At 38.5% G+C, this 27,985-nt stretch overlaps 1 protein-coding gene across 2 annotated transcripts; it reads right to left on the reverse strand.

Moving 5' to 3' along the window:
* On the reverse strand, positions 1-27,985 carry LOC103234755 (membrane-spanning 4-domains subfamily A member 4A). Of its 2 annotated transcripts, none has more exons than XM_037999263.2 (7): positions 27,842-27,985; positions 16,777-16,936; positions 10,866-10,994; positions 8,664-8,720; positions 6,656-6,814; positions 3,131-3,232; positions 1-1,226 (listed from the first exon to the last, which is right to left on the reverse strand). In XM_037999263.2, exons 2-7 carry the CDS (start codon positions 16,918-16,920, stop codon positions 1,155-1,157), a joined length of 663 nt encoding a protein of 220 aa, XP_037855191.1. In that variant the 5' UTR covers positions 16,921-16,936; positions 27,842-27,985; the 3' UTR covers positions 1-1,154. The 2 variants fall into 2 exon arrangements, with proteins under 2 accessions (XP_037855191.1, XP_072871972.1); XM_073015871.1 differs by lacking the exon at positions 27,842-27,985 and adding an exon at positions 19,603-19,773.

A 27,985-nucleotide genomic window follows, 5' to 3' on the forward strand; every position in this document is an offset into this window, starting at 1 on the left:
ATATGTGCCAATCAGAGTCCTGGTTTTTCTACCTTTGTTATACCAAGTATCATATCATACGATACCAAGTATCATAGGTCTATAGGACAGACAATATTATTACTACTTTCCTGAAAAGAAATACGAAGCACAGAGAAATTTTGTGGCATGTTCATAGCTACATAGATAGTAAACAACAAAGATGGGATAGCAAGATAAAAACCCTGGGTTGTCTGATTAGAAAGGACACATTATTTACCACCACACTGTATTTTTGACATCAACACTTAGTCTCTTTCCACCATTTTGCATCTGAAAAGGAAGTAGATAGCACATGAAAGTATTGCTTCTCATTTTATTTATTTTTGCTCTGCAATAAAAACAAATGTATTTAACAAATATCATATGTTGCACATTTCCATATATGGCATAGGATACAAATTTGATTAAGATATAATTCTGCCCAGTAGAAGGCGGGAGAAGGGAAAGGAAGAAGAAGAAATAGAAAATATAAGTTGAATCTGATGCTTAATGTGAGTTTTACTCCATGTATACTTTTACTCAAATGATAGCTTGTGCACGTGCAAGGATAGACTGTGCTATTTCAAAGTACTTTCTATGGGGGAAGAAAAGAAGGAGAGGAAAAAGGGAGGGGGAGATGGCCACGTATCTCCACTTCCGAAGGAAAAGGCCCTTTGGTCCCCATAGGCGGGAGAAGAAAAAAGTTAAATAAATGGGAGGAATACTATACAGGGGAGCAGAAGTATGTGTTTTGCATGGAGGCCTCATTTTAGCAATACCTTTTTTGCTCTTCTGCTTCCAGATATTATTTGCTAATTTAATGCCTTATTTAATGCCTATAAAGTTCTTACGATGAATGAAAAACTTTCAATTGCTGTTGCCTCATTAAATGCATTATTTATTAATTTAACGTCTAGTACTTTCGACAAAGAGCCAGTAAAATGAGTTATTGAGTTCCAGGGAAAAAGTGAGAACATAATTTTGAATTTATTATCTCTATATACACACACAGTTCATAATTGGATTACATATAATAATGATATCAATATGTCTCTCAGTATCAAAGTTGGATTCTGGTAATTTCTTATGTGAGGTTCTTGTGTTACAGTCAGCATAGATTTCTGGAGCATTTGTCTGTTGATCTTTCCGTGGCCTCAAACCTCATTAAGTGGTGTGGGAGGTGCTGCTTCTGCCATGTGAGAATTTGATGGCAGAATTAACACAACCTGTGAAACAATCAGAATGCCATAGGTGAGTCACCCAAATAACCTCAGAGTGCTCCTTTCCTGCCCACATAAAGTCATCATCATCAGAGTTTACTCTTTTCTTCTCTGATTCATTCTCAAGATCAAGCATGTGGGGCTTCTCTGTCATTCTTTAGATCAGGCCTGATTTAGGAGACAACATTCAGTGGTAGCTCTTGACCTGAGCTGCTGATGACCACTGCCCTGGTCTTGCAAGTAAACCAGTCTTACATGTGGATGACAGTGCACAATACATTGGGTAAACCAAGGTGTCATGAAAAATATGATGCTGTTCTTCCAAACCAAGTTGTTCATGCTGATGGCATCAACATACCCAAATCATGATTTGCTGGTTATAAATAACGCATTGCAAAAACCACACTGGCCCAGAATAGCAGGGATCATCGTGAAACTCAGAAAAGTTCTGGTTGTTCTTCCACAAACTCATTGTCACATAGGGTTGGTGGAAGAACCAGGAAGAGATAGAGACCTACCTATCACAGGCCCCAAAACCACTGCTTTTCTGAATTCACACCAGGAGATTAGGAAACAACATTCCCCAGCTCCTATGCTAAGAGCCGAAGGGAGCACAGGCTTAAATACTCTGACATGAAAGTTACTAAAGAGTTTGTTTCCATGTCCAAATGTTTCACTCAGTAAAAATAAAAAGCTTTGGTCAATGAAATTATAAAATCATTGGTAATTGCTGAGAATCTCTCACTTCTCAGGTTTTACAATGCAAAACCCACTATTAGAGTTAATGTGCTATAGTCAGTCTCTCTTCATTAAGGAAGGGCTGTAGAGGAGTGGGATGTGGTGTTGCCTGGGAATCTCGAAAGAAGACAAAGAGGTACAAGATGATGGAGAAGGGCACCAGAAGAACCATCTCATCAAACTATGATCATTTATGATTATTTTATTATTTGGTTGTCGGTTTTGTCTGCCTGTGGGCCTTTGTGTAATGAAGCTAATGAGTAGCTGTTGGGGTTTTACTATCCATTTCCTCATTCTGGCACCCTCAACCCTTGGAGGATATCCCTCCCCATTCTTCCTAGAGCTTCTTTCTTGGTCTCTTCTTTCCTTCCATTCCCTGCTTTCCTCTCTCCGCGTGACATTCTTTGGGTTTAGCTGCCAGGAGCAGCATCAGCTGCAGGTCTCAGGGTAAGAGAGTGGGTAGGTGGGCACAGACTGATAGAGAAGTCTGAGATCATGATATTTCATGGAAATATTCCAGGAAAAATTGTTGTAATAGGATAATGGAATAAAACAAAATATTTTTTGGGGTCTTCTTCATTGTGAAATATCCTCATATCTGGATTCAGAGGTTATGCACTTTGAGGTAGACAGAAAGGGGAAAGAGCTTTTATGTAGCTATTGTGTTAGGCAGAGTTCTAAGGTGGCACTCACTGACCCCTTGTGATTCCCTTCTCTCGAGTGTGGATGGAACCTGTGTATAGGATGAGATACAAGTCCTGTGTGTAGGTACTAACTACTTAACTTTCAATTTATCAAAAAAGGCATTATTCTGAATGGACCTTACCCGTTTGTGTGAACCCTTTATGAGAGGATTAAAGCATTAGCAACCTGCTGGTTTCAAAGATAAAATACATTGTCATGAGTTCTCCAACTGAGAGGAAATGAATTCCACCACATTAGCGTGGAAGAGAATCAGAAGCTTCAGGCAAGGCCACAGCCCCAGCCAGCTTCCTGATGACAGCCTTGTAAGATCCTGAGTCTAGGACCTACTTCAGCTGGGCTCAGACTTTTGAACCACGGAAACTGAGAGATAATGAATGTGTTCTGTGTTAAGACTCTAAGTTTGTGTAAGTGATTACACAGCAATAGAAAACTAATACAGAAATCTTCAAATGAAGGCCAATACTCACCCCACCAGGGCTACAACAAAGCACTTTACATCCAAAGGCAGAGAGGGACACAGCAATGCAGAATTCCAGCACACTTAAGAGGAGCACCATGCCATCCATACCCTAGGAGAAAATTCATAACAAAAGAATGTGAGAAATGGAGATGACAAGTGGAAACATTTACCAGTAACCACAATGTCATCAGAGAAAAAGCACTGGTTGGGAGTCAGGAGACCTGCCTCCCAGTGGCAGCCATTCCCTTGACCAATTCTTGATCTGCTGAAGTAACTTCTCACTTTTTTCACTGATAAAATAATCACAGACATTTATTCCCTAGTTCAGTACCTCCCAGTGCTATTGTGGACATGGAAGATGAAAGTGCTCTAAAAAGTTAGGAAGGTAGTATAAAGATAATTGTCATCTTATCCTACTGAGTACTAGAAACTCATATCATTGACAGAATATTATGATTCCATATCTTAGTGATTGTAAGCAGAGTAATGGTCCCCCAGGGAGGTCTGCATCCTTGTCCTCCTAATCCTTCGATTCTGGGGATTAGAATGCAGATCTCCCTCGGGGACCATTGTTCTTTTTGCATAAGAAAAAGCATTAAATTTGCAGATGAAATTAAGGTTGCTTATTAGTTGATATAAGATAATTTTCCTGGATCATTCAGGTGGGTTCAGCATAATGACAGAATCCTTATAAGTGGAAGCAAGAGGCAGAATAGAGTTCAAGAGACATTTGAAGATGCTGCATTGCTTGATTTGAAGGTAGAGGACAGGATGACAAACCAAGCAACATAGGCAGCCTACAGAAGCCAGAAACGGCAATAAAACTTATTGTCACCTAAGCCTTCAGAAAGGAGTACAGCCTTGCCAACACTTTGATTTTAGCCTAGTGAGACCCACTTTGAACTTCTGACCTCCAGAAACATAAGATAACCAAACTGTATTGTTTTGAGACACTAAATGACTTCATGTGGTTCTGCCTAATGATTTGTAGTCATTTGTTACAGTAATAATAAGAAGCTAATACAACAATGAACATCAAGTAGGTCAGTCTTTAATCCATCTCTTCAGAGCACTGGCTTTAGGTCTAGTCTTCAGCCAAGAAACATGGTCAAAATTTGGAGAACATTGGGCAGTGCACTCATTTCTATTCATTTTAACCTGGATTGATGCAGGGATTATCTGGTTTAAATATTCTCTCTTTTTCTCTCCATGGTTAGGGATAGTCCCTCTGTTGTGGAAGAGCCAATAGACCAAGAGCTCAGGATATGAGTGATGCAGACTTAAGGAGACCTTGAGAATATTTGCATTCATTGCTTTTTTATTTTCTTGTGCCTTCAACAGCTGTGGTGGTCTCTGTGTTTCCAACATTGCTGTAGGCACAGAAGAGAGCAGCAAACTAAACAGACAGTTCCCCTGTCTTCAAGGATTTTACCATCTAGAAGGGTAGACTAGAAGATGGCAAGCTTTCCGTAAGCCAGTTAATGTACATTGTAGGTTTTACAGACCATAAGGTCTCTGTCACACATATTCAAACCTGCTGTTATAACACAAAAGCATCACTACACAACATGTAAACAAATGGGCTTCATTATATTTCGATTAAACTTTATTTATGAAACTTTATTTACAAAAACAGGTACAGGGCTGGGCCTCCAGAAAAAGTAGCATGTATATAGACCTGTGGACTGATTGTGCAGGTTCCCAGGCAAGAATAGACCCGTTGCTTCAAATCCCAGGAAGCCCTTATGGAGGTCCTCTGCTATGAAAACAGGCATAAAAATGTTCACACAATAAACAGGAATTCATCATGGACTCTGGGAAATGTAATTGAGATGAACGCAGAACCAGCTACGTAATTTAGAGTCTCTTATTTAAAATTTTTAAAAACAGTATCAAGATAGCAACAGCAGAGCATTAGATCAAGCACAGGGCTCTTTGAACCATGAAGTCCTGAATAACTGCGCGGGTCCCATGCCCAAGAAATCAGCCCTATCGAGTTGGCCGATTCCAGATTTTGTCTCTATCATTGCATCTTTAAAATCTACCAATGAAGCGACCTTCATAAACTAAAACTAAGGTCCTTCTTAAGGATAACAATAGCAAATAATTGGGGAATTAGAGAAAAGAAGTTGTAGAATCTAATCTTTTTTTTGCCAATGTCTAACTGAATGACCTTGAAAGAATTTGTCAAATTCTCTATAGAAGCTTTTTCTTATTGTGACCGAGTGGCAAGAAGTAAAATTGCTTACTACAAAAAGCATTAGAAATCTCAGGGGAAGTAAATTAGTTTAGCAAAGACACCTCAAGGGGTTATTTTGGCGTGATTATATAGCCCACAAAACTATGTAGAATTAGCTAGGAATGAAGTCAACAGAATGAGATTGATTCTGCCTAGTAAGGAAGAATGCTGGGTTTCCACGTTTACATAAGGGAAGGACACAGTAAGGAAGAGAACTAAGCAGCAAGGCGAAAGGCTGAAAGTTCATATAGAGGGAAAGTAACAAAAAATTTGCGGGTGTTGAAAAATGACCAATAGGCTTTCTCTTTTTTGTGAGATGGAGTCTTGCTCTGTTGCCCAGGCTGGAGTGCAATGGGTCCATCTCGGCTCACTGCAACCTCCGCCTCCCAGGTTCAAGCAATTCTCCTGCCTCAGCCCCCCGAGTAGCTGGGATCACGGGACATGCCACCATGCCTGGCTAGTTTTTGTATTTTTAGTAGATACGAGGCTTCATCATGTTAGCCAGGCTGGTCTTGAACTCCCGGATCAGGTGATCTGCCCACCTCAGCTTCCCAAAGTGTTGGGATTACAAGCGTGAGCCACGGCGCCTGGTCAGGCTTTTTAATAATAAAGATTTAATTGTGCGTTTTAGTCTGCTGTGATGTGCTGGAAGAACTCTTCCTCCCCACAATTATCCAATGGCCCAAAATGTCAAGAAGTTTTACTACCTACAAAATACTGTGTAGGCGGCATTTTCAGAATAAAGCAATTAGGATAGCATTAAGATAAGAAAAAATGGTACAAAAAAGTAGTAAAATTCAGAATGAAGATTAAGCATTTATCAGGAGCTAGATGTTGAGGATAAAAGTGGTTAACCTTGCAAGAACATCCAAAGATGTTGGAAAGGATACTGAGTTACTCGCCACTTGTAAAATACTGTTCAAGACAATTTTACTTCAATATTAGAGAACAGGGACTGACATCTGGGCCTTAGTTTTAGAGGGGATAATAGTACGTACTGCATCAATGTTTTAAAATTGAACAGAAAAATTTATACAAAATACCCAGCACAGTAACTATTAATGAGTAGGTGTTCTAAACTATAAGCTTTCTTCCCATTTTGCCTCATCACATATGGAAGAATAGAGATGAGACACGTACCTAAATCCTAAATGAAAGATTATTTTATTTCTTAATCACTCCAACTTCCCAGTCATTCAGCAATTAGGGATTATTAATTATTGTTGTTGCCAGAGCCAGCACTCCCCAAACTTGCTTCTATGATAATATCCCCTGAAAAGAGGTAGCACCAACCATTAAGATGGACACAGTCCCGTGACAGTTATTTGAGTTGCTATAGTAGTTACAGTAATGGTGATAAGATGAATAAATCGCCAAGCTAATTGTGTTGATTATGATCCCTGATACAGCCAGTACAGAGCTGGTGATATTCATTCCCAGGCTACCTCGGACCTAGAAAGGAATGAAAATCAATTAAACAATCCAACAACATCCTCAAATACATCTCCATGAATCACTTTACACCCACCGTTTCTTTTTTACTGCCATCTATCTTTATCTTGATTATTTCAATAGTCTTCTAACTTGTCTTGTGGTTTCAACTCTAATCTCTTGCCAAAACACAAACATGATCTCATTATCCCCCAGCTTAAATTCTTCAGATGATTCCTGTGGGCACATAAGATAATCTCCAAATCTCTTTAGCAGGGTTTTCAGTGTCCTTCACACTTTAGCTGGACAGCCCTGTCTGTGTCCTTGCCTGCCATTCCTTGCTTCTGAAGCCTGATTTCTTATCATTTTTCTTTCTTTCTTTTTTTTTTCTTTTTTTGCTCAGTCTCCCAGGCTGGAGTGCAGTGGTGCAATCTTGGCTCACTGCAAGCTCCGCCTCCCGGGTTCGCGCCATTCTCCTGCCTCAGCCTCCCAAGTAGCAGGGACTACAGGCACCCGCCACCACACTCGGCTAATTTTTTTGCATTTTTAGTAGAAATGGGGTTTCACCGTGTCAGCCAGGATGATCTCGATCTCCTGACCTCGTGATCCACCCGCTTGGTCTCCCAAAGTGCTGGGATTACAGGCGTGAGCCACCGCGCCCGGCTTCTTATCATTTTTTTAAGTGCTGTTTGTCTGTCGTGCCTCTATACCTTTTGTATATTCTCTCTCTCAGCAGTATGTTCTTTTCTGTACATTCTCTTCTCATGGATAAAGGTAAGGAGGCTTTTAATAAGAACTAAAATTGCTGACTGGGTGCAGTGGCTCATGCTTGTAATCCCAGATTTTGGGAGGCCGAGTGGAGGTGGATAACCTGAGGTCAGGAGTTTGAGACCAGTCTGACCAACATGGAGCAACCCTGTCTCTACTAAAAATACAAAAATTAGCCGGGCGTGGTGGCGCCTGCCTGTGATCCCAGCTACTCGGGAGGCTGAGGCAGGAGAATCACTTGAACCTGGGAGGCGGAGGTTGTGGTGAGCTGAGGTGGCGCCATTGCACTCCAGCCTGGGTAATAAGAGCGAAACTGTCTCAAAAAACCAAAAACCAAAGACAAAAAAAAAAAAAAAAAAACCAAAAAAAGAAAAGAAAAGAAAAAGAAAAAATAACTCAACTTGCACAGCACAGTGTGAGGCATATGTGTCATGTGGCTGCAGCTGGAGGGGACACTAGGGAGTTGAGTTAAGCCAGATTTGAAAATCACATATTGATCATGTTCCAGAATTTGATATTTATCTTTTGAACAAAGAAAACTCGAATATGGACTTTAACAAGAAAAAAAACATTTATTGAGATATGGACTTTCGCATTGTATTGGCTTTATGAAAGGCATCTTGGCATGAGAGTTACATTTTAAATTTGCTTCTTGTGTAATAACCTTATTGTGAATTTCTTTTATTGAAAACTCAAAATCCTTTATGGATACAGTTGGAATCTACATTATAATCAATGGGTCAGTAAATGTTACGCCACACTGATGCTTGGTGTCACTGTCATGGGCTGACTCCTGCTGTAGGGTTTTGCTGGAGTGGTCCTGCTTGATATTTCTTCTCAATAATTCTCTATATCTTCAAAAAGATTCCCTTTGCAAGGGTAAGATTCCCTACCTTGCCAAAATATCCAGTCTTATGTCAGTAATTAGCCTGACTGCAATTTTTGAAAGACAGATATTAGCAGGTAAAACGCACAATTGCTCCTGATTTTTTACAAACAAAGAAACAAAATCTATTTTACACCCTTTTATTAATCCTTTTTTTATTAATCCTTTCATTAATCCTTTTTTCGATACCAAAAACAAAAAGAAAATATTACTCACCAGGCCTTTTGTAGTTCTAATTCCTGCTGCAATTGACAAGGATCCTGAAATAATAAACTAAAAATGAGAGAAAAAATGAAGGTTAAAAACTTTAAACCAGTATTGGGAGTCATAACTTACTAAACTTAATTCTAAATTAGATAGATATGTTAATCAGACCAATTATCTTAGACAAAATCACAAAGGTTTGCACATTATTTTCCCTTTTCCCAGAAAGAACAGAGAAATTACACCAGATAAAACCATGGGAGAATTTGTCAAGGTTTTCAAATAACATCTAACTGAAATGATATTAAAAAACTGTTTGAGGGCACTAAGAGATAAAGTTTCCAAACTTCTGACACAAAGTAGTTCTTACACGGTACCAAAATTGATGATGATATTTAAACAAAAAATACACTAAAATTATTCTCATTTAGAGTATTTTTAAAGTTATAAGTAAAATACTAGCAAAAAATGTAAATTCCCAATTAGATGTTGACTAGAATATACTAGTTCATTTGATTCCATCAATAAGGCAATTATTTTTTAGCTAAAATAGCTAGTCAAGTTGGTTAGACTCTCTACCTTATAGTATTCAATTGTTGGAATTTTTTATTTGCTTTTCAAATTTGATTTCAGATGATTCAAAAATTATATCATATTATAAAAAATATTGAACTAATAAAAAGCTCAATAAATTTATTTCACTAACTTCCAAATACCCAGACATACAGATGATTCATGTTATCTAAATCGCCACTGGAATAAAAACGCTAGAGGGAATCACCCATCATATGATATAAAATACATCATAAACATTTGGGATATTCCTTCAGCTCTACAAATATTTTTTAACTTTAAAATATTCTAACTTATACAATTAATGAATTTAAGAAAAATTGCATGCTAATTGCTATTCACATTTACAGTGTTGATAGGACAGAACATTTAATACAATTCAGTATTATTAGTAACTGCAACATTACTGGTAAAATATGAAGAATTATAATTTCTGTAACATGATAGAAATCTGTCTTGGTCTAAGAGTCTTTAATTACATTTAATGATAAAAAAGTAGGACCATTTCATTAAAGTCAAAATTAAGATAAAGATGCTGACTATTATGTAATACTATTCTGGGTATATTTACCAAAATAATTATATAAGAAAAATAGTTGGAACAAATGGTTAAAACTATTCTTATTTAAGTACGAACAATATATATTGCAAACACTCAAGAATATGAACTAAAAATTACCATAAACTACTTTAAAAAGTCAATAAGGCACCTTGGAAAAACATTCTATACAGAAATTATATATACACATTAGGAGTGTGTATGTATGTCTGTGTATTTGAAGATAGGATTGAATAAGAGGAAAAAATATGTACGTACTATCTCAGAGGAAAAAACAATTTTACTTTCAATTTGCATTAAAACTATCTTGTGTTTTCTCTTGGGAGAAGGTTTTTTAATTTAATAATAGTTATAATTAATTTAATATTAATTATAATAATTATAGTTATTTTTATTGAATTTATGAAATAAAATATATCAAATAACATTTTCATTTTCTAAGGTAACAATTTCCTGAGTTTCGATAGTCAATAACTAGATATGAGAAACTGCTTGTGTACCAGCCACATCTCCTCTTCCTCCTTGCTAAGCAAACCATTGTTTTGTTCAGTTTCTCGTGAGCTAAAGGTAGGGTTGACTCCTCCCAGCTACAGAGGTAAATCTTGATTAGTCCAAGCCAATAATGGCAAGTTCATTGTCCTTACTGACAGCTGATTTGAGAATATGTATATAAAATATTTACCAAAAGTTGGATGTGTCAACCATCTCCCCTCTGATATGGTCGGCTAGCAATCCTTGATGAAATCCTTGCATCAGTGAATGAAGCAATCCTAGAAATGACAAGCCACTAATCTTGTTGTGAACTAATCAGTGCTTTCAATGTTTAAGCCATTCTGGTTTGGGTCTTTGGCAATGTGCTGCTGTAGTATATCTAACGGATATATAAAAATATTTAATCTACCTAGATTTAATATAATACTATCAGTAGTACTTTAAATATGAGAAAATTGAGTAAGAAATGGTTAGATACCACTCTCAGATTTGCAGAATTACAAGATACAGTTAGAATAGGATTCCAAAGATCAGGGTATTGACAACTGCTTTATGTTATCTTCAATTATATCAAAAGATACTCTACTCACCATCACTGACCCCCAAATTGTGTACCCGATATACACAGAAATAGAGTAACGTCCATAAGCACTAAATGCAACACACATCATTGTTATTCCCATGCTAAGGCTCATCAGGGCAATCAGAATCTGCACAACCTAGAAATGATGAAGAAAGTAAAAACTGATTATCCACCACAGAAATAGTGCTTCTGCCACCCCCTTTCCAATCACTAAGCTATCCTTAGTCTCCTTCATTTGATATAGTCATATGACCTTCTTAGTATTCTCTTATCACTCTTTTTTCACATAAATAACCATGAATATTTTCTTAGCAATATTACCTCTCGGGATGTCTATTGTTGCCAATAATTTCAAGGTTAAGAGGAGTATGCCAGAACCAGCCCAGAGTTGCTTTTCTGATACCTACGATGTTACTTCTACCACAACTATTTCTCTCTTTTTATCATGAGCTCAGAGAAGTGGCCTAGGAATTAGAAAGCAATTGTTGTAGCAAGGAGAAGTAACCTGAAGAAAGGAGAGTATATACAGGGGAAGAAAAAAAGAAGAGCAAATATGATATTTTCTTGAAGTCTGGAGTATGAGGACATGAGTATGAGTACCCAGGGATCAAAACATAGCAGAGTAAGAGTATCATTATCCCATGGCATTCCAAAGGATCAAAAATGTTTCAACAGCTTATCAAAATTTATGGGATGCAGTGAAAGCAATGCTTAGAGGAAGATTTATAACATTGAATGAATATATTAAAAAATCATGATCTAAAATCAATCTCCTGAGAGTCTACCTTAAGAAACTAGAAAAAGAAGAGCAAATTAAACTCCAAATAAGCAGAAGAAAAACTATAATAGAAATTAGAGCAGAAATCATAAAATTGAAAACAGGACATGAATAGACAAAATCGATAAAATCCAAAGCAGTTTTTAAAAATATATGTATGTAGAAATAAAATAAAAACATCTCTAGCCAGGCTAAGAAAAAGAGAGAGGACAAAAATTACTAACATAAATGAAAGAAGGAACATCACTACAGTTCCCATAGAAATTAAAAGGATAATAAAATAATGTTATGAACAATTCTACGCCCACAGTTTGATAGCCTTGATAAAATGGATAACCCTTAAAGACAATTTGTCAGAACTCACACAAGAAGAAGGAGACACTCTGAATATGTCTATAATTATTAAATAAATTGAATCAATAATTAATAAATTTCCAAAACAGAAAGCATCAGACCTAGAAGGGCTCAGTGGTGAATTCTACCAGACACTTAAGAAATAAATTATACCAATTAGTTACAGAAAATAGAAACAGAGAAAATACTCCTTAACAATTCTATGAAGCTAGCACTACCATCTACCAAAAAACCACGCAAAAACATTACAAGAAAAGAAAACTACAGACCAACATCTTTGATGAACAAATATGCAAAAATCCTCAATAAAATATTTGCAAACTAAATCTAACAATGCATTAAAAAAATTGTGTAGCATCACCACTTGGGATTTATCCCAGGTATGCAAGTCTGACTATACATTGAAAAACCGATTAATGTATTCATCACATCAACAGGCTAAAGAAGAGAAATCACATGATCGTATTAACAGATGCAGAAAAAATATGGAACAAAATCCAATGCCTGTTTATTATAAAAACATTTGAAAAACCTATCAATAGAGGGGAACTTCTTCAGGTTGATAAAGAATATTTATAAAAACCTACAGCGAACTTCATACTTAATGGAGAAACTCAAAGTTTTCTCACTAAGATTAGGAACAAGGCAGGGATGAGGCCTGTCACTACTCCTTTTATTTATTTATTTATTTATTTATTATTTATTAATTATTATTATTATACTTTAAGTTCTAGGGTACATGTGCATAACGTGCAGGTTTGTTACATATGTATACTTGTGCCATGTTGCTGTGCTGCACCCATCAACTCGTCAGCACCCATCAACTCATCATTTACATCAGGTATAACTCCCAATGCAATCCCTCCCCCCACCCCCCCCATGATAGGCCCCGGTGTGTGATGTTCCCCTTCCCGAGTCCAAGTGATCTCATTGTTCAGTTCCCACCTATGAGTGAGAACATGCGGTGTTTGGTTTTCTGTTCTTGCAATAGTTTGCTGAGAATGATGGTTTCCAGCTGCATCCATGTCCCTCTAAAGGACACAAACTCATCCTTTTTTATGGCTGCATAGTATTCCATGGTGTATATGTGCCACATTTTCTTAATCCAGTCTGTCACTGATGGACATTTGGGTTGATTCCAAGTCTTTGCTATTGTGAATAGTGCCGCAATAAACATACGTGTGCATGTGTCTTTATAGCAGCATGATTTATAATCCTTTGGGTATATACCCAGTAATGGGATGGCTGGGTCATATGGTACATCTAGTTCTAGATCCTTGAGGAATCGCCATACTGTTTTCCATAATGGTTGAACTAGTTTACAATCCCACCAACAGTGTAAAAGTGTTCCTATTTCTCCACATCCTCTCCAGCACCTGTTGTTTCCTGACTTTTTAATGATTGCCATTCTAACTGGTGTGAGATGGTATCTCATTGTGGTTTTGATTTGCATTTCTCTGATGCCCAGTGATGATGAGCATTTTTTCATGTGTCTGTTGGCTGTATGAATGTCTTCTTTTGAGAAATGTCTGTTCATATCCTTTGCCCACTTTTTGATGGGGTTGTTTGTTTTTTTCTTGTAAATATGTTTGAGTTCTTTGTAGGTTCTGGATATTAGCCCTTTGTCAGATGAGGAGATTGCAAAAATTTTCTCCCATTCTGTACTCCTTTTAACACTGTACTGGAAGTTATAACAGAAACAGTAAGACACAAAAAGGAAATAAAGATATATAGATTGGTCAGGGAAAAATAAAACTGCCTTGTTCCCAAACAACATGATGTCTGTGTAGAAAATCTGAAAGAATCAACCAAAAATTCCAGGAACTAACAAATGATTATATTAGGTTTATAGTATACAAGAATAATACATAAGAGACAATTACTTTCTTATGTACTTATAATGAATAAGTGAAATTTGAAATTAAAAACATAATACCATTTAAATTAGCACCTCTAAAAATTAAATATTTAGGTATTGGTATTTGGTATTTGTTAGGTATAAATCTAACAAAATATGTACAAAATCTATAAGAAACTACAAACTTTGATAAAATAATTAACTAAGTAAATGGAGAGATATTCCATGTCTACGGATAGGAAGACTCAACATTGTCAAAATGTTAGTTCTTCCCAACTTGATCAGTAGATTTAATGCAATCTCCATTAAAACCCTAGCAAGTTATTTTGTATATATTGATAAACTGACTCTAAAATTTATAAGGAATGGCAAAAAAGCTTAGAATAGCAAACACAATCTTGAAGAAGAAGAAGAAGGAGTTTTAAGACTAACACTACCCAATTTTAGGGCATACTATAAATCAGGGCTGTGTGGTATTAGCAAAGAAATGACAAATAGATCAATGTAATAGAGTAGAAAGCCTAGAGATAGCCACACAAATATAGTCAAGTGATCTTTGGTAATGAGCTAAAGTAATACAATGAAAAAAAAAGATAGTCTTTTAAAAAAATAGTACTTAAAACTTGATATCCATAAGTAAAAATAAAACTCAAACACATACCTTTTATCTCATAAAAATTAACTCAAAATGAATCACAGACATAAATATTAAACTAAAAACTATAAAACTCCTAACAGAACATAGGCCGAAATCTAGATGACCTTGGGTTTGGTGATGAATTTGTCAGTACAACACCAAAGGCACAAACCATGAAATACAGAATAAATCATCTTAATTTTCTTAAAATTAAAAAATTCTGCTCTGCAGAAGACATTGTCAAGAGATGAAAAGACAAACCAGACTGGGAGAAGATATTTGCAAGAGTCATATCTGACAAAGGATCATTATCCAAAATATACAACAAACTTAGAACTTAACAATAAGAACATAAATGTCCTCGTTTAAAAATGTGCCAAAGAATTTAACCAGGCACCTTATGAAAGAAGATATAGAGATGGTAAGGAGACGTGTGAAAAGATGGTCCACATCTTATGTCACAAGGGCAATGCAAATTAAAATGATAATGAGAGTCCACTAGCACCTGTTAGAATGGTAAAAATTCAGAACACTGACACTACCAACTGCTGGAGATTATGTAGAACAGCAGGAACTCATTGAGTGTTGATTGAAATATTCAAAATGACAAAGTCACATGGAAGACAGTATGGCAGTTTCTTACAAAACTAAACATATTATTACTTACAATATAGTAATCATACTGACCCAAATGAGTTGAAAACTTACATCCACACATAACCTGCCACACAGATATTTATAGCAACGTTACTCCTAATAGCCAAAGTTTGGAAGCCAACAAGATGTCCTTTGTAGGTGAATGCATAAATAAACTGTGGTACCTCTAGACAATGAAATATTATTCGGTACTAAAAGTAAATGAACTATCAAGTCATAAGAAAACATGGAGGAAATTTAAATGCATGTTTTTAGGTGAAGGAATGCAACCTAAAAAAAAAAAAAAAAAAACAACCCCTATTGTATAATTCCAACTGTTTGACTTTCTGGAAAAGGCAAACTATGAAGACAATAAAAGATTAGTGGTTGCCAGGGATTGGTAGGATACTATATAATACTATAAAGGTAGATTCATGTTGCTATACCTTTGTTAAAACTCATAGAACACACAACATAGAGAATGAACCTCATTGTGATTTGTGTACTTTTAGTAATGATGTGTCAACGTAGTTCATCAGTTGGTACAAAGGTTACACTCTGGTGGGAGGCTGATAATTAAAAAGCTATGCATGTGTAGGGGCAAGGGGCATATGGGATATACCTGTACTTTGCTCTCAATTTTTCTTTAAGCCTAAAACTTCTCTAAAACATACAGTATATTTTAAAATAATTATTCATACATTAAAAAATAAACCCACTTTGGGAGGCCGAGGCGGGCAGATCATGAGGTTAGGAGTTCGAGACCAGCCTGACCAACATAGTGAAACTCTGTCTCTACTAAAAATACAAAAATTAGCTGCGCATGGTGGCTCATGCCTGTAATCCCTAACTACTCAGGAGGCTGAGGCAGGAGACTTGCTTGAACCCGGAAGACGGAGTTTGCAGTGAGCCGAGATTGTTCCACTGCACTCCAGCCTGGGTGACAGAGCGAGACTCCATCTCAAAACGTAAAAATAAATAAATAAATAAATAAACCCAGTGTGTGCCAACATAAATAACATATTTTATGAGAAATAGCTATATTTCCCCCCCACCCTCCAAAAAATGAATAATGTGAAAAAAGGATCCAAAATATCCACAGTGACATTTTCCCATTTGAAACTTGGGCTAGTGATAAACCTATATTTAATGTCCTTTCACCTGCCCTATTCTGTCATTCTTTTAATTCTTCATTTCTTTTAGGCATGCTCATCTGAGACTCCAGATAGAAATGCTCAGAGAATAGATTTTTCATCCTCTGAGCAGAGGGCTAAGAAAAGGTGCCGGAAAGAAATAGTAGCAATATGCATCTGTCAGCTATTCAGGAAGGCCTATAAAGGGGATGTCAGCTAGTAGTGCATAGGTGGCCTTTAATTTTGCTGCTCTTCCATGCTGAGTTTAAATACAATTATCATGGATGACCCACAACCCTAGAATAGATCTGAAGTCAATATATTTCAAATATAACTCAACTGGAAGCACGTTGTGATAGAATACTATATAGTTTTTCAGATGAAGAGCATGAAAAGTAAATACTGATGTTGCAAGGGTTGGCTGTTACATTATGAGGTTAGTGGGACAGTGTATTTGGCATTAGGTCTTATGAAATATGAGTTTACAACACCATTGGGTCTTCCCCTAGATTTGCAACTTACCCCAAGGACTTTGGGTTCCCCCTTCAAGAACTTCTCTTGCAATCCTTTCCACAGATGTGAATGTACGACAGCCATGTTTCCCAGCTGGGGCACACCAGGGCCAGCCCCTGGCATAGCCTGTTCCATTCCTTGCATGGTTGTCATGGCAGCAGAAAAGGTGCTACAATAAGAAATGTAATTTAGTATGATGTCCTGGAAATGACAAAGGAGGACATGACACTTTGGGGCAGGTTCCTCCCGAAGGACAAAATCTGGTCTACATTCCCTTCCCATATCATAATAGCTGTTAGAGCCGGGGAAGTGGAATAGGCAACACATTAAGGGTGGGGCAGGGGGAGAAACTAAATGTCATATGATATCAAGATGCTAGTAAGTCCAGCAGAGAGGGATATGTTGACAGAAGCAAGGTGAACCTGTCGGACCTCTAAAATTAGAGAAATGTATTTAAGTTCCATTCCAAGTCTTCTCAGATTTTATTTCTATCCCTCTTACTGCCTAGTCCCTTGATTACAGCCACTTCCCCACGAAGGATTACTTTTTTTTTTTTTTTTTTTTTGAGATGAAGTATCGTTCTATTGCCAGGCTGGAATGCAGTGGCACGATCTCGTCACACTTCAACCTTTGCCTCCTGTGTTCAAATGATTCTCTTGCCTCAGCCTCCTGAGTAGCTGTTACTACAGGCACACGCCACCATGCACAACTAATTTTTGTATTTTTAGTAGAGACAGGGTTTCCCCATGTTGGCCAGGATGGTCTCGATCTCCTGCCCTTGTGATCCACCCACCTTGGCCTCCCAAAGTGCTGGGATTACAGGCGTAAGCCACCATGCCCGGCCAAAGGATTACTTTGATAATACTAATAAACTACACAAACTCATCTCTCTTCCAATTTATTGTATAGTATTGTATAGTTCCTCCTTTTCTAATCAGAGCACAGTTAAATTCACAGGGCTGAAAAATCTTCCCATGTTCATCCTTGCTGAGTGTGACTTATGTAATCTTGTATTTTGTCCCACAAACTCTGAAATTTGGTAATGAAACGAATGGCTCTGAGTCATATTCTTGGCACCACAAATCTAAATCTCTTGTCCTATTACATTGCTTTAAATCCTAACTTGCTGGTACGTAGCAAGGACCCATCAAATCATGTTTTGAGAATCTAAGCACAAACATATCACTCTTATACTTCTTTCTGTCCTCCATGTAGTAACTCCAACCAAGTCATGTTGAGATTGGCTAAAGCCACGTGGAAATTTTTATCTATGTATTTGAATTCATATTCAGGTGTTTCATGATCCACTTCCATAAATGTTTAGGAAAATGAAGCTTGCTAATATCCTTCAAGTAATAGTTAATTTTGATATCATTTATGCTTCATTGAACCCCTAAAAAAGTCTCAAGTTTGGAGATGTGTGCCCTTTTATTGGTAACATAAATGAAAAAAAAATTGTTGTACTCCAAATTTACTGTGTTGAGAAAAACATTAAGATTTCTCTGAAAAAATTATCATCTTGTATTTATTTTTAATACATCAAAGGAAATAAATTATTAGCTATCTAACAATAAAACTGATTAAAGTCAGAAGAAGGAGGGTGAATTTCAGAGAAAGATAGAGGAGAAAAGTTAAAATGAAAAAAATTAATCATTTAGAACATGAATTTAACTTTAGTAATGTATATACTTAAAATTATGGAAAATAGTAAAATTAAAAGTACAAAATTACAAATTATAAATTACAAATTATAAAATAAGTTAAGTATTTCTTTTAAAAAAGAAAGACAAATATAATAAATAAGAAATATATAATGTAAATATGACTGAAGTAGTTAAGATAATGAATTAAATATAAGAATGTAACCAAAAAGTCAATGTTCTTATTCTTACCACTTTTAGAAAAGTTCCGAAAACAATTTGGACAAACAGAATTAGAACTCCATTTTTTTATGAAAGTGTGAAACAACTAACATTTCTATAAATCAGGTGAAATGAGTGTTAAAAACAAAGATTACATGAGGATACACTTGGAGAGAAGTGTAGCGAGAGTATGAAAGAAACAAGACACCATGGCCACAGATTTCAAAGACGAGAGGCCCCCCGAGGTGTACAACATAAATTACTGTTTACAATCCTGGGAATTAAATACATCAGTTGATAACTATCACTTCCCTGGAAAAGTATAGTTCTGAGAATCATCAAAGTCAGTAGTAAAGGAGAAATCCCACCAAAAAGCCACATATTTAGAAAGCAATCAGTCTCTGAATAAGTCCTACATTGGAGTCCATAAAGAAGGAAGTAGATATCCTTGATACAAGCCTCCAAGAAGTCCCACAGATTAGGAGCACCTGTTTATATATCAAATATAGAATATGTAAAGAGTACAGATAACTTATTTAAATGAAAATTAAATCACAAAAATGAAGTCAAAGATAAAGCACATAGAGTGACAGGACATATTTGGAACATAATCTCAAATAAATTTCAAATATAAAATAGTGTTGACAGAAAAACAATTGGTCAATGTGTTAAATAACAAGGAATAGCTGAAAATAGAATTAGTCAACTGGAAGAAAAATTTGAAGAAATCATCAAGAATTCTGTAGAGAAACAAGAAAATGGTCATAATAGAAGAGAGGTTAAAAGATTAGAAGTGTAGAATTAAAAGGTCTAGAATATGTCTGATTAGAATTCTAAAGAATGTCACCAAGAAGGCCAACTAGAAGTTCCTAACCCTCATCATCATCAATACACACACAAACATACACACACACACTCCCCGAAACAATGAATAAACAACTGCATTCCAACCAAAATAATTAAAGAAGAGTACTTGAAAACACCAAAGGAGTAGCAGAAATCTTGTAGATCATAGAAACCCAGGATGGCTGCATGAAGAAGGAGATAAAACACCTTTCTTCCACCACCTTTCCCCCAGTTAGGACCAGCTCTGAGTCAGGAGGGCCTTCTTCCTGCAGGGAAAAGGTAAGTGAGAGGACCTCAGCAGCTCCCATCAACACCATGGACACCTGTAATCTTACTACTGGAGAAACTTAGAGTCTTCACAGGCTCTGAGTTCAGCTGATGGAGCTACCTGAAGTCCACATGTCTGTCCTATTCCAGAGGTGGCACTGACACTGTGCCCTGGCCTCCATGGCCTGACCTGCTACTGTACTGCCCCTTCTTGGAAGTGAATCACTGCTAGAGTCCATTCTGCTTCAGGAATGAGTAGCCATTTGCACCCCTCCATCTCTGAGGCTTAACCACCACTATACCACGCACACCTGGTAGCCATACCTAAGCCAAACTGCTGCTGTCCATTCTCTACCTGCCGAGGTCAGGCTGCCATGGAACTGCTCCATGCCCCCATCTTAGTCGCTGGTGCACTCTGCCCCTCCAAACTCAAGCTGAAACTGTGTCCCACTCTCTGAGGACACATAGCTTTGATTGAGCTGTGTCACCCAACAATCCAGGCAAAATAACTGCAGTGCCCCACCTCCCTGGAACTGACTAATTCCCTGGAGTCCAAGCTTCTGAGAAACCCTGGCTATCCAGGGGGTCATTTCTGTACTGCTTCAAAAACCCCAAGGACCAAGCCATAGACAGGCCTAGTCATTCCTGAGGCCTTGCTGCTGCTACATCCAGCCTTACACAGCCCGGGATATTGCCATGCCCTACCGTCTCAGGGTCTAGAGTTACCACTATGTGGCACTTGGTCCCCCAGGGTTGGAGTTGCTGCAGTGTCCTATTGGCTCTGGAACCAAAATTTCAACTGTAACCTGCTCCCCAGAGCTCAAGCCTCCAGAGCACCCCTCTTGCCGTGGAGCCATGCTGGTGTTGTACACTGACCCCAGAATCAGTAACTGTTCCATCCCTGCCCCATGGGCTTGAGTTGCTGAGGTATGCCTCAGAGTCACAGCCTCATCTTTGTGGGTAATCTGCATCCACCCATGCCTCGGTGAGTGAACCTCTGCCACAGTAGTTTTGCAAGACCCTGAGCCTAGGACCCCAGCTCCACAGCCACTATTATAGTGCAAAAAGTACAAGCTGTCAACCTCGATGGCAACCATGTGGTGTTAACCATGTGGTGTTACAGGCTCACAGACTGCAAGGGCTGTAGGGGCATGGCTTTCTCCACCTAGGATCAAAGGATGTCACAAACAGCTATGGAAGTGGAGTCACTTCAAAGAGCCTCCATCAGGGCAATGCTGAGTGGATATATGGGGTCAGAGCCAACACAGAGAGTCACAGTTAGGGATATGCCTGGTGGAGCCATGGGAGTGAGACTACCTTTGAGATCTCAGAACTATAGGACCACTAGCATGCAACTCCAACCTAACAGAGCTGAAGCACGGACTGAGTCCAGCAAAGATGTGCAAGCAGGGCTGTCTGAGGGCCCCAGTCAGCATTCCCAGGATTCAGGACATGGAGTCAAAGGAAATTATTCTCCAGATTTAAAGCTTAGTGCTGTTTTCTCTGTTGGGTTTTGGACTCACTTGAAACCAGTTATGCCTTTTTCTTGCCTGGTTCTCCCTTTTGAACTGAGAGAGTCTATTCTGTACCTGTCTCACCATTATATTTTGGAAACAAATCACTTGTTTTGATGTCACAGGCTCACAGCTGGAAACGTTTGCCTCCAGATAAGTCATACCTTGAGTCTCATCCAAATCTGCTTCTGCTGTGACTCTGGACTTAGGACTTTAGAGTCGATGCTAGAATGGGTAAAAACTTTGAGGCTATTGAGACAGAATTATTGCACTTTGTATGTGAGAAGAACATGAGTTTTGGAGGGCTGTGGATGAAATGCTATGGTTTCAATGTCCCCTCTAAAACTCATGTGACAACTTAATTGCCATTGTAACAGTATTAAGAGGTGGAACCTTCTAGAGGTAATTCAAGAGGTAATTACATCGGGACACCCCTACCTGCATGAATGGATGAATGTTATCATCAATGGAGTGGGTTAGTTATCACAGGATTGGACTCCTGATAAAAGAATAAATTTGGCCCCATCTCTCTCTCTGCTTTGTACGCTCACTTCCACCTTCCTTCATGGGATTACCCTCACCAGAGGTTTGCACCATGCATGCCCTTAGACTTCCCAGCCTCTAGAGTTATAAGCGAAATAAAATTTTATAGTAAATTACCCAGTCTTCAATGGTCTTTTAAAGCAGTAGAAAACAAAGATACCAAAAACTTAGTTTCGTGGGAGGACAGTACAAGTCTAGAGTTCTTGTTTCAACAAACATTATTACTGTCACCATAAAATAGTCAATTTATATAACTACAAGATGTTTTATGTAAGCCTAATGATGACTACAAGGCAAAGAACTACAGCGGATACACAAATGTTAAAGAATTCAAAACTTAGTACTTCATAAAATTACCAAATCACAAAGGTAGACAAGAGAGCAAGAAAGAAACAAAGGTCTACAAAAACAACCTCCCCCAAATAATAAAATGGCACTAGTAAATCCTTATCTATTAATACTAACCTTAAATATAAATGAATTAAATTCTTTGAACAAAAGTCATTAAGTGGCTGGAAAATTTTTAAAAAATAACATCTAACTAGATGCTGTAAGAGACTCACTTTAGGCTTAAGAAGAAACATAGGCTGAAAGTTAAGGGATGGACTATTCCATGCAAATGGTAGCCTAAAGAGAATAATTATCTGTACTTAGGTCATGTAAAATAAACTTCAAGTCAAAAACTGTCAAAAGAGGCAAAGAAGGTCATCATTTCATGATTGACTGAGCATAGAGGGTGGGTGGTAGAAGTCATTAATAACAAACTACCAGACTTTTTTGAGACAGGGTCTCACTCTGTTGCCCAGGCTGGAGTACACAGGCACTATCACGGCTCACTGCAGCCTCGAACTCAGCCACCCGAGTAGCTGGGATTACAGGCATGTACCACCACACCCAGCTAATTTTTGTATTTTTTGTAGAGATGGGGTTTCTCCATGTTACGCAGACTGGTCTCAAACTCCAGGGCTCAAGTGATCTTCCTATCTCAGCCTCCTATAGTGCTTGCATTACAGGAGTGAGCCACCATGCCCAAACTTAAACTTTCAGATTTTTAACACAGGCAATGTAGTTAATTGCTGAGCCTTCCACCGAGAAAGGACACTTGCAGTCCCATAGCCCTCTTAGGATTCCTGTTGCATTTAGCTCTTGCCACTCTTGATTAGGGGCTGCTTGTAGGGTTCTGAAATAATTTCCACATACTTTTTCTGTGCCACTTTACTTTTTTGAAAGAGAAATTTTAAGGAAGGCTGAATATCTTCTATTTAGGTCTTCTAATGTTTGAAATAAATATTACCTCTTCTCCCTTCTGGGACAGTTGGTAAATTGTCAATTTGTGGGTTTTATTAGAATGACTTTAAGCCCAGAGGGGGACAATTCTCCGATGTTTAACAAAATTTGAGAGTACAAATTAGATTTAAGACCAAAAATAAGGCCTGCTATTTTATTTCACCCCTTTGCTCCATATCTAAATTTTGTGTTCTGCTCAGAGGATGCTAAAGTGTGCATATAGGTCTGAATGTACCTACTCCATAGCATGCAAATGTAACCCACCTTATAAACTCCATTATCATTCGAACAGAGACTGCAAGAGGAAGAGGAGAGCCTCTTGACCCACCTCTGCAGTCTTGTATCTAACTTATTCCATGAGAGCAAAAAAAAAGAGGACAATCCTGACTCTTCTGACCAATCTTTGAGACAAACTGCAAAAGAGAGGAAGTGTCAACATCTGACAACCCAGTACCATGAATAACATGCTCTCTCCAATTATATAGACCCCTCTTATCTGCTTTTCCACTTGCCCCAAGACAGGAGCAGGTTGTAGCAGGGTCATGACAGGAATAAAGTCCCTGTCTAGCATGCCCTTGAGTGGCAGGAAGTGTTAAAGGAAGTTTATGTTTTATACTTCAAGCCAGAAATGAGTAAATGATAGTAGGACTATCAATAATAACAGTTAATATGTACTTAGCATTTATTAAGTGACATGCACTGGTTTAAATGTTTTATATGTGTTATTTCATCATTAAATTCCCCTGAGAGATATACTCTATTATTCACAGGGCAGAATTATAGAAACACAAGATTAAGTAACGAGTAAACAGTGGCAGGGCCAAAATTTAAATCCAGGTGCTGTAATTCCAGAACTCTTTTGCTTAAGGGGATCCACTACACTAGTCTGAATAGAAGATCTCTTTTGTTTGCACAAAAACTTGTACGATTAATTTTCTTAGCAGCATTATCTATAATAGCTAAAAGGAGGAAACCACCCAATTTGGAATAAGTTAGGTACAAGACTATGTAGAGGTGGGCCAAGAGGCCCTCCTCTTCCTCGTGCAGTCTCTGTTCCAATGATAATGGAATTTGGGAGGTGGGTTACATATATATGCTATGGAGTAGGTATATTCAGACCTATATATACACTTTAGCGCTCCCTGGATGGAACATAAAATTTAGATCTGGAGCATATGGCTAAAATAAAATAGGTCTTGTTTTGGGTCTTACATTTAATCCACATCCTTAGATTTTTGTTACACTTAGGGGAATTGTCCTTCTCTGGGCTTAATTTAAAGTCATTCTAATAAAGCCCAGAAATTGACAATTTACCTACTTGTTCCAGAACGGAGAGGAGGTAACTTTTATTTCAAACCTTAGAAGACCTCAATAGAAGACATCCAGTCTTCCTCAAAATTTCTCTTTCAAAAACGTAAGGTGGCGCGAGGAACAGTACGTGGAGATTATTTCAGAGCCCTGCAAGTAGTCCCTAATCAAGAGTGGCAAGAGCTAAAGGGAACAGGAACCCTAATGCTATGGGAGTGCAATTGTCCTTTCTTGGTGGAAGGCCCAGCAATTAACTACACTATCCATGTTAAAAATCTGGAAGTTTAAAGTCGGGCATTGTGACTCACTCCTGTAATCCCAGCACTATGGGAGGCCAAGGTGGGAGGATTGTTGAAGCCCAGGAGTTTGAGATCAGACTGGGGAACATGGTGAAACCCCATCTCTACACAAAATACAAAAATTAGCTGGGTGTGGTGGTGGGCACCTGTAATCCCAGCTACTCAGGAGGCTGAGGTCGAGGCTGGAGTAAGCCACAATGGCGCCAGTGTACTCCAGCCTGGGCAACACGGTGAGACCCTGTCTCAAAAATATCTGGTAGTTTGTCATTAGTTCCTTCTGTTGCCTACCCTTTATGTTCAATCAATCTCATTTTAATCCTACACAACCATTTTTCAACTCTGTGTATTTCTCTCATCTTCTCAAGGCAAGCCATTATCCTATTTTCATCAGAAGTATTCGTTATAGCCTCTGAATGTTCCCTGTGTCCATCTGTGGCTTTGGATATTCAATCCACCCCTGATGTTGTAGCCAGAATGATCAAATATAAAATCAATTGAGTCACCCTCCCCTTTAAAAGCCTTCTTTTACATTTCACCACCCTTAGCATAGAGTTAAAATTTTTAATGTTGATAACAAAACCTCTGCTACTTCAGCACAAATCTATTGTTGTAGTCTTACCTCAAATCTCTCTCCTTTTAATTTTTAAAGCCCCAAGTATATTTGACTTATTTAAGTTGTTCCAAAGAAGTGATTTCATTCTTATATTGAGACGTTTGCATATATTGAACCCATTTGCAGGAATGTTCCACCCCTCCTGTGCCCACCCTGTAAGAACAAAAACAAACCCACCACATCATCTAATCTTCTCACACATGAACAGCATTGCATAGTCTCTATCTTCTCTCAGACACTGTTCCCCCCACTTCCCTACCATTGCCCACACGTGGATTACTCAACCTATGATGGTAACTAAGGGTTTAAGAAATCTGTGTTATGTTCCTTCTACATTGCAAAAGTCAAAGTTATTTGGAAAGTGACTAAAGATGATTCTTCTTAGTCCATCTAAATGTGTACTTGACTCTTCTTTAATGTAAAAGAACCTCTGCCTCAATCTCTCAGGCACACACACCTTCAGACTGAGAATTTAGGACATGTTGGGTCTGTCTTATCAAACACACTGGTGGTTCTCTCTCTGTGTTTAGTGCCTCTCTGTCAAGACTGTAAGCTTCCTCCAGGGCAGAGCCATTATATCAAAGCAAAGCTTATAACTGACTCTTCTGCTTTCCCATAATTCTTTGGTCACATAGGTCAGGTTCTGGTCCTTCAAGGCTGGTGCTTTGTCATTCTAAGAAACTCTGGCCATAAATTCATATAACTGCCTCCTGTTTTTCCACCACAGAAATCCTTGTGTTAATTATCTACAGCACATAAAGTCCCCAAGGACAAAAATATTTGTTTACCATCCAGGGCTTGACTTCTCTCTATTCAATTTTTTTAAAACTGCTGAGAATATTGGATACATATGAGGGACATTTCTTCCGGGTTGGAGAAGAATCAAAACCTTGGTTTTGTCCCATCACCTATATGCATCAGGCTCTTGACAACTACAATGTCTTCCCCGCCCCCCGGATAAAGAGGTGAGAGAGGCCCGGCGCAGTGGCTCACGCCTCTAATCCCAGCACTGTGGGAGGCCGAGGCGGGCGGATCACAAGGTCAGGAGATCGAGACCATCGTGGCTAACTCGGTCAAACCCCGTCTCTACTAAAAATACAAAAAATTATCCGGGCGTGGTGGCGGGCGCCTGTAGTCCCAGCTACTCGGGAGGCTGAGGCAGGAGAATGGCGTGAACCCGGGAGGCGGAGCTTGCAGTGAGCCGAGATCGCGCCACCGCACTCCAGCCTGGGCGACAGAGCGAGACTCCGTCTCAACAACAACAACAACAACAACAACAACAACAAAAAGAGGTGAGGGAACCTAGACCACCCTTCCCTCTTTGATTGACCCCAGTCTCTTTGTGGATCAGCAGCACCACCAGTCTCTTGTTACCTCATTTTTATGTCACCATCCCCCCCGCCCCACCCCACCCCCCGCCACAATCACAAGGAGAGAGCATGAGGAGAGTGGCACACACGGTCATCCCCTTTTTCTTGGCAAAGTTATCAAATAGACTAGAAACCCAAAATGAGGCCTGAATCTGGATAGTTTTTAGGAGGATGATGAGGATGCAGAAATTGTGGCACGGGAAGTGAAAAGGCCTGGACTAGGAACCAAGAATTCTTTTTTGTTTGTTTGTTTGTTTGCTCCCAGCCCTTTTATTAACTTGTGTGATTCTGGATACATTATTTCCATTTTCTGGATTTCATTTATTTCATCTGGGGAAAGATTACAATGACCACGACTACTTACAAGCTTCTTTCTTATCCTAAGAATGCTAAAAGTCTACAAGGCATTTTTCATTAGTAGATTTTATCATGAGCAGCCTCAGTTTACTGCCTGGGTGCCCCATGAATAGTGCCAAAGACCACTGGAGAACTAGGTCAGGCTACAGCCCATCTAAATGTACAAGGCTGGGGACCCTGCCTGTGCCCTACTCCATGCACACCAAATTCTGCATGCGATACATCTGTTCTTAAATCCTGAATTATAAAAATAACCAATCAGACACAGAGAATAAAGACCATGGAGGAAGGACATTAACAGCGGATGAGGTAATCAATCAAAAGTTTAAAATATGGCTTACAGTGTTTTGCTATCCCGAGAACTTAAGGGACAAAAGTAACTAAAAAAATCTCATCCAGCTCCAGTGTCAGCCTTGAGGAGGCTTTTCTAACTCCGATCAACTGTAGCAAAGACTGTTCCTCATCCCCTCACCAAATGCCCATTCCCTAGCTCCTGCCAGTTATCCAATTCTTGTCAACTTTGTTTGAAGGTGCCTACACAACTCTGATGAAATACGTTCCAAATTTTACTCTTTGTTCCTGCAGTTCTGTCCTGGTTCATGTCTATTGCCTTACTGAATGGCTCTATCTCATTCAGTTTCCTAACCCAGAATCTGAGTGTCATCCTTTTTTTTTTTCCTGACTACCAGCTTGTGTCATGGGAAGTGGCCTCATTTTTTTTTCTCATTCCACTCCCAGAAATCCTAAACCCGGGAAGTGAACCAAACCATCAGCCCGAAAGCCTAGGAAGGCAAGTCCCTGGACCTACCTTTCTTCAGGCCTGCGGTAGGTCTGATGTGTGCAGGGCTCTGGGCAAGTTCCTCAAAGTTCTTTGGTCCAGACCCAGTCAGCTTCCCCCACCCCACGCCTCACTCAGTTTAAATCTGCATTCCTTTTCTAGTAGATGTTTGGA

Source organism: Chlorocebus sabaeus, chromosome 1 (assembly GCF_047675955.1).
Source record: "Chlorocebus sabaeus isolate Y175 chromosome 1, mChlSab1.0.hap1, whole genome shotgun sequence".
NCBI lineage: Eukaryota > Metazoa > Chordata > Mammalia > Primates > Cercopithecidae > Chlorocebus > Chlorocebus sabaeus.

Coding starts and splice junctions, on each gene's coding strand:
- LOC103234755 (XM_037999263.2), bottom strand. CDS start 16,920: ATGACAACCATGCAAGGAATGGAACAGGCTATGCCAGGGGCTGGCCCT. Junction 8,721..10,865: donor CAATTTGGGGGTCAGTGATG/GTGAGTAGAGTA, acceptor TCTCATTTTTAG/TTTATTATTTCAGGATCCTT. Junction 6,815..8,663: donor TTAGAACTACAAAAGGCCTG/GTGAGTAATATT, acceptor ATTCCTTTCTAG/GTCCGAGGTAGCCTGGGAAT.